Source organism: Zea mays, chromosome 5, assembly GCF_902167145.1.
Source record: "Zea mays cultivar B73 chromosome 5, Zm-B73-REFERENCE-NAM-5.0, whole genome shotgun sequence".
Classification (NCBI taxonomy): Eukaryota; Viridiplantae; Streptophyta; class Magnoliopsida; order Poales; family Poaceae; genus Zea; species Zea mays.
Genome location: NC_050100.1, coordinates 192,154,293 through 192,162,491, shown reverse-complemented (window position 1 = coordinate 192,162,491; position 8,199 = coordinate 192,154,293). Strand labels below are relative to the sequence as shown.

General features: G+C 43.3%; 1 protein-coding gene across 1 annotated transcript; it reads right to left on the bottom strand.

Moving 5' to 3' along the window:
- Positions 1 to 5,162: 5,162 nt before the first annotated feature.
- LOC100284276 (ATP-dependent Clp protease proteolytic subunit) lies at positions 5,163 to 6,463 on the bottom strand. Its single transcript, NM_001157171.2, has one exon. It carries the CDS (start codon positions 6,363 to 6,365, stop codon positions 5,457 to 5,459), a length of 909 nt encoding a protein of 302 aa, NP_001150643.1. The 5' UTR covers positions 6,366 to 6,463; the 3' UTR covers positions 5,163 to 5,456.
- Positions 6,464 to 8,199: the final 1,736 nt, after the last annotated feature.

The following is an 8,199-nucleotide window of genomic DNA, read 5'->3' as shown; positions in this document are numbered from 1 at the left end:
GGTTGGAAAAGACCCGGCCCTTTGTGGGCTCCTCAACGAGGAGTAGGACACCTTTGTGGTGGTTGCCGAACCTCGGGATAAATCGCGTGTTCTTGTGCTTTCTTGTTAAGTGCCTAAATTGTTGGTTGGTTCATATTCATCTATTTGAGTGGATTTTCTGTAGGGCAAGTCATTAGCAAAATCTTTCACTACTTCGTAATATTTATTTAACTGATTATTTAATCTAAGTTGAGCAGGTTCAAACTTGTTCAATTGTAAACAAAATCAACTGAACCGGTTTGCACCAGTGCAACTTTAATTTGACATATCTCGAAGTTTTTAGTGAAAAATTTCAGGTGTAGCCTATTCACCCCCCCTCTAGGCTACTTTTAGAAGACCAAGGCAACAAAAGACTGAATGGCTAGGGCCTCCCTGATAGACAACTAAAGAGTCGTCGCTCATACCTATCAACTGCAACAATACCACCAGCATCAGTACCAAAACGAGCACCTATATTACCCCAGCAGCAAAACCCCAATCTCTTCCCACATCAACAACACCTTCAATACCAAGAAAGGTTAGCCCTGCCACCACCATCATCACAACATCCAAACCAACACCTACCACTCCCCCACCACCAAAGCAGGAAGACTTCACCGATCCACCCTTCAGGGGAATGATTCATATGATCACCAGAGGGTCCAGCTCGGAATTTGAGAACAAACGACAAAAAAGGGATCACTACTGAAGGGTCAACCATATCGCCATCACAGGACCTGTCATTCAGACAAAGTGGTCTCATGTACCACTAACCTTCGATGCAACAGTCGTCGACCTTCGCAGCGTGCCCCATGCAGACGCACTCATCATCAGTTGCAATGTGGAAAGCTGGGAGCTCCAGAAGGCCCTCATTGACAACGGGAGTCAAGCCAACATCATCTTCCAGTATGCCTTCGACCAGATGGGCATCAACCACATCCTACTTCAGCCAACCGACAACCCACTCTATGGTTTCAGAGGAAAGGGGACATTTCCACTTTGCAAGATAGAGCTCCCCCTCTCCATCGGCGCAAACCCCAACGCAAGATCAGAGCAGGTGACCTTCGACATAGTCGACATGGTCTATCCATACAACGCCATAATGCGCAGAGGGTCCATCAACAAACTTGAAGCAACAATTCACGGCCTCTACATGTGCATGAAAATTCTAGCCCCTTTGGCGCAGTAAAAATTTACTTGGACCAACAAACTACTCGCAACATCGAAAGAGACTTCGTCTCAGAGCACACCAAACCTGGCTACCTCGCTGTGCGGGAAAGGGAAAAATGAACACGTAGGTGTGAAGAAATCGGTGACAACTATGTTTAGGGAGTTGCTATCGAGTTGCCAAATCTGGAGAGTAAATGAAGTTGGATAACAAGTAACTAAATTTAACAAGTCTGTTTGAAGAACTATTAGAGAAGTGTTTTCTGTTCACTTCTTAAATTTAAGATTTAAAGAGTTGTTTAGAGAACTATTAAAGTTGTTCTAATGGACTAATGAGTAGTTGGGGTGTAGCTATTAGTTGAACTTTTAGTTGAGCTCCTTAGATGCATACAATTAAGACTATGTTTTAAACTTCTAGAGCTAATAGTTAGCGGCTAAACTTAGTTGAAAAGTTTAGAACGGATCAGCTAATGGACCAACTAATTGTTAGCTATATCCTCGAGTAGCCATTAGCTATGAGTTATCTCAAGCTAGTTAAAGTTAGCTAACAACTTATTAGCTAGCAAATAATTAGCTCTAGAGGATACATTCAAAAAACACCTAAGTAATAACCATTCCTTCGTAACTTCAGCCTCTACAATCGCCTTTTGTCTGGTACGTTGTTCAAACGTTTTTCATGGATTTTGTTTGTCAACGGTGATCGGGCACCGGCAGTTACGGCAAAGTTCAAACGAGGTGGAAGAAACGTATGAGATTTTTCCCAAAAAAATAATAATAATAAGAAACGCATGAGAACGCTCACGGTCCAGATTATGCCATCAAGTGTAAAAGCCGATTCCTTCAACCGCCTCTAAAGTGTTTGGTAAGTTACTGATTGTTTTCACCGAAAATTTTATTTTTATCTGAAATAAACGCACCCCAATTTCACCGAGAACCTGTCGCATAATGATATCAATGGGAGTAGGCAAGTCGTGGCCGCCCATTTCCGCTTGTCAATATGGTATGTTCATGTTCTTAACGTTTATTGGCACTGAAACGAGAGGAATGGCCGGCGGTGGATGAGTTTGTGCGCACACGCCAGTTCTACCAATTGAGCCCCGACGAGGCTCAGCTTCATTTGGAACACTGAACATACAGTACGCCTAAACAAGTGCATAAACATGATTTCAAGCCTTCGCCCCAAACTAGGCAGTGTTCATAAACATGATTTCAAGCTGCTTGTTCGACTGGCTGGCCACGGTACAGCTGTTCAGATTACTGTAGCTACAATCTATAGAGACAAAATACTGTACAAACTATAGCTAGATTAAAGCCACAGTAAACCGCAGCAAACAAGCATAACTTCAGCAACGCATACAACTGCAACTACTTCAAATCAGACAAGTCAATAGTTCTTCATATTCTAAGAACACGAAGTTTGTAACTGTGTTGCAGTGCTAGATTACATACTGTTCCATTAGGCGTAGAACTCCAGCGTAATGCATTGGTGTTTCTTGCCACCGGATTGGTATACTATAATATGATTCAGGTTAAAACATGCAAAAGAAAATGTCGAATGCACTCATCTGATCATACAAAAAAATTGACTAATAAGCTTAACACAAGACAGCCACTATGTCAAAGGACCACAGCTTAAATATGTCAATCAACAAATAATATTAGCTTAATGACACACTGAACCTAATTCTCAAGCACCGGAGCATCAACTTCAACTAAGACAAAAGTGAACTTTCCAAAATAAAAATAACACCTAACAAGGTGCCACAAATTTAGAGCTACACCAACTATATTCTTCTCAAAGAACAATTCAAGTATATTCTTCACACCAACAAATTCCACTATTAGGGAAAAAACCCTCTCCAAGCCAAGTTCATCTGAAACATGGGAGATGACATTGAACAACCAAATATTATTCCTAGTCTTCCTAAACAGGAACTTCAGTGGTTCATCCATAATTTTAGTACTGAAACCTGAGACAAGCACACCTCTCACTTACCACTCGTAAACTAAGATCCTATTTGAACACACTAGACTAATGGTTAGCTGGCTAAAAAATATTAGTGGAATTAGTTGGCTAACTATTAGCTAATTTTAGCTGGTTAAACCAGCTAATAACTAATGGGCAATTGAGAGCACAACTAATAGTTAGGCCCTGTTTGAAACCTTAGAGCTAATAGTTAGCCGGCTAACAAATTATTAGATGGGTTAAGCCAGCTAATAAATTAATTGTTAGCTGTGAGTTAGCTAGTAATTAGCTGAGGGCATTTGGAACCTCTAAGGCTATTTTCAATGGGAATTTTGTAGCGCTCTTTCCAATTATGCCACATCATCAAAAGGGCTATGAAACTATGAATGAAACAATGTCTCTCGATGCAATATTTCACTTCACTGTTTTACATGCTAACATACCAATTAAATGTTGCAACTCAATGGCCAATAGAAGTTAGTAAAATATGTGAAGATGAAACAAATCAATCTCAATAGAGGTTTCACATGGTTTCCAAGACCTTCGAAACAAGTTAACATAGTTTCATCCCTATGAAACTAATTTTATCCCATTAAACTCAATCCTCTTAAATGCTATGCCATATCATCAAAAAAATCTGATGTGACACACTATTAAATATGGATGAAATCATTATGAAATGAAACCACCATTGTGAATAGCCTAAAACTAATTTTAGCAGCTAGCTTTTAGTTTTAGCGCTAGAGGTTCCAATCAAGGTCTTAGTTGGACTATTAGCTGACTGTGTTTGGATGTCTCCAGTTAAAAGCAGTTAAGTTAATAGCTGAACTATTAGCTAGGCTATTTGGATGTCTCCAGCTAATTTTAGCAACATCTCCAGCTAATTTTATCAACTAACTATTAGCTCTTCTGCATTCAAACACATAAAAAAACAGTACGAGACCCAACCTGGTACCCTAAAAAATGGCCACCGGTGGTTTACTAGACACTTAGAGCATGAAATAATTTCAAAATTCTACAGTTCTACTGAACACTGGTGTCATTGAACTGCAATACAGGCTGGCAGTTTCACAATCAGTCGAGAATGCAGCCTGGCAGGACCAAGGATATTGCCCAAATTATTAAACCCGCTTCATTCATCATCCGTTCACTTACAAACTAGGACCTTATATGGATCTATACAAAACCATTTTTTGGGCACATGCCAAGCAAGCTTTATGAAAATCCAAAGAGATATGTTAGACTGCAACTGTGGCAGCTTTGAGAACTGACAGTAAATATTTCTTGAAATTATACATACACCAACTTTATCCACCCTGTTGCGAAAGGTTACATACAGTTCATTAGGTGGAGTAACTCCAACAATGTAATATTGCCATCAGAAACGTGATCAAAGAGTTCAGAGCCCAACCAGATAATAATGATTCTAAACCTGCTCTAAGAAGTCTGAGCCATCAAAGCTTAATCCCATGGTCTATTAAGACTTGGTTGAACTATAGACTATATTGAGTACAATTTGCATCAAACTTGAGCAATGAATTAACAAGGTCACAAATAAATTCTTCATAGTTCATATGAACAATTCCTATGCTAGAACACACTATCTCACGCTTAACTACCTTACAAGATGCTCTTTGGGGTAAGAATTATAGACTACAGCAGTTAAAAGTTCGTTTTGCAAATTGTATGTTTTACCGCCCAACCAAACAACAACACTTCAGAAACGCTAACCATTGTCTTGGAATTTAACCAACCCACAGAATAAATAAAAAATCGAAGCAAGCAATCAATTGTGCAGAAAGTAGTCATTCTAAGGTCTCAACTTGAAATGCATTATACAGCGGATCAGAATAACATCCCTGCATATTTTAACACACACACACACACATACTTAGGTTAGCAACAAGGCTGAACACCAATACACATGAAAGAACATGAAACCAAAAACATATTAAGATCTAGTCCCTGATAGAAACAAAAAGGCAAGAGCAATTACTGTGAGAAAGAAACAAAAGAGGAAAAAGTTTGAATGTCCTGGCATGGAATTGATACAAATATAGTACAACATACACAATACTGTGTCAATTTATCAGTATCAACAGTGCAGAATTTCCTTAGAGTTGCAATAATTATATCCCCAATAGCTCAATTGAAGCAATTTAAGCAACAAGGACAATGGGGAGCCGGACGTTTCCATAACCATAATAACAAGGTTAACCTTGTATAGTAAGAATTGAACCTTTGGATCTAACAACAAACAACACATCCACCGGATGAGGAAGGATTTCACCTTTGAGGCCAATCCTCACACCGCGGAAGGTTCCTCGACGTCCCTCCCCCGTCCGCCGCCAACGCCACCGAGCCTGGGCACATCGAGGCCTCCACCGATTCCGTCGGGCATGAACGAGGCAGGTCGATTCTCGATGACCTCGTCGATGAGGCCCCAGTCGCGCGCCTCTTCAGGGTCCATGAAGAGGTCCCTCTCCATGCACTGCTCAATCTTATCGATGGGCTGGCGCGTGTGCTTCTGGTAGATCTTGTTGAGGCGGTCGCGCATTTTGAGGATCTCCTTGGCCTGGATGGCGATGTCGGTGGCTTGCCCCTGCGCGCCGCCCGAGGGCTGGTGGATCATGACCCTGGCGTTGGGAAGCGCGCGCCTCTCACCCGGCGCCCCAGCCGCGAGGAGGAGCGAGCCCATGGAGGCCGCCTGGCCGATGCAGAGGGTGGTGACGGGGCAGCGGATGTACTGCATGGTGTCGTAGATGGCGAGCCCCGCGGTGACGACGCCCCCGGGGGAGTTGATGTAGAGGTGGACGGGCTTGAGCGGGTTCTCGGACTCGAGGAAGAGCAGCTGCGCGACGACAAGCGAGGCCGTGTCGTCGGCGATGGGCCCGTGGATGCAGACGATGCGCTCCTTGAGCAGGCGCGAGAAGATGTCGTAGGCGCGCTCCCCGCGGGAGGTGGTCTCGATGACCATGGGGACCAGACCGTACTCGCGGTGCTGCGAGAACCCCTCCGGCTGGGGCGGCTGGTAGGGGGACGAGGAGAAGAACGCCCGTGGGGGCGCCGCCGCGACGAGCCGGCGCGGCCCGAGCCCGGCGGAGCCCGGGCCCAGGCTCAGAGAGCTGGACCTGGGGGAGGGCCGCGGCGTGGAGGACGGGAGCGGGGATACCGCGGCGTGGTGCGCGAGGGCGAGAGCTGAGGATGGCGTCATGGCCGCGGCCGCGTCGCCCTGGGATGTAACGGACGGGCGGGAGATCTGATGCAGACGATGGCTGGTGGCGGAGGGTCGTGGGCTGGGGATGGAGAGAGGGCCAGAGGAGACGAACGGCGGAACGGTATATATTAAACGGGGATGAGGGTGAGACGGATAGGATGAGGTTGCGGCGAGACGAGACAGAGGGGTCGTGAGTTTCGAGAACGGTGCGTTGTGCGCTGCACTGCCGCTCCGTTTCGGACGCCACGGCTTTGCAAGTTTGGATCTTTTGGAAGGTTGGGGTGCAGTGGGGGGATTCCTGCGCCTTCTCAGCCTTCTACCTAGTTCGTCGGATGCTTCTTTGGCAAGAAAGAATTTGGCCCACATGAGTCAGATCTTTGGAGCGATAGTTGCTTCGGTTGGCAACTCGGGGTTCACAGATTGTGTTTACGTGCAGGTTCGTCGAATTTGGTTGAAAGGCGATGCCTTTAAGTCTGTTTTCGATATGAGTCTGAAATGATGATTTGTAATGTAGATACAGAATCAACTGCGACAAACTTTCAACATTTAAGCCGACAAAATGGAGGTGTAGATTTTGTAGTTGAACTGGTGTAAGTGTAACCAACCTATGTAATGAATCTTTGTTTTCGAGGTTCCGAAGAATTTACATATACCTAACGATACAAAATGGATTGTCAAAAAACATGAGAAGGGAATCAATGTTTATCAAAAAACATATGCATATCATATCCAACATTACCTGAATTCTAATAGAATTAATTACTCATCGCACACTTTTTTTAAAAAAAATCGGTATCATACATCTTGTTGTTCCAATTCAACTATGACTCATATTGGAAAAAAGGCAACTCTATGCCATGTTGATCCCCTATTCATATCCTAATTGGAGACAAAGGGCAGTACTTGCATCGCCCTAGAAAAAAGTTTAGAAATAAAGAGATGGCTCACAAATTCCCACTATGTATCAAACCACGAAAATGTAGCTAATAAGAAGTTAACCCACGTTGAACACCAACACCGCCGGTAGCGCGCTTCACCATATAAGCACGCATGTATTTTTTGCAATCCAACAACACTATATTGTACCAATTAACACTCGCGAAGCCTAAGCGATTGGGGCTATTATTGGGGGCTTGAGGCCATCGACATTTTGGCGGCCGATAGAGAGAGAGGTTGGACATCGATGTGCTTACCTATTCGTGAGAGAAACCACCCTTCCGTTGCAAGGCGGAACTTGTCGGTTTCTTATTGACGCGGTCGACCATGAACGAGAAAATGGGAGTCCAAATAGATGTAAGGTGATATTGTTTTTTTTGGAAATTTGTGATTCAAAACACGAGATGTATGCTATTCTAATGATGTTACTTTGCAGAAATCAAGATTATTATGACAATGATGATCTAAATTCTTCAACAAATGAGAATGTTGAGAGAAGAACTAAAGCCACTAGAAAACATGCATAGCTTGTGTCTGGATGTGGCATCTCAAGCATATGAGTGAGGGTGACCCATCAAAACGATGGACAACGCCCTTTTCATCCAATTTCAATTGTTGGTGGATGATATATCGCCGACCACATTCATACAGAAGGGAAAGAGTAGGCCCATAACATTGTCTTCTTCCATTATCTTGTCCCAATCAAATCTCACAACAAGCTCGTTTAGTATGTCATGGATTCGATCATATTTTATAGGGCGTAAAGTATCGACTTCGATATTGAACTTTTCATGCTTCGTGTCGATTCTATAAAGCACATACATTTACTTTGGGGATAAACAAACAGCTAACTGAAATATATTTTCCTAATAAAAATAAAATATAGGGACAACTT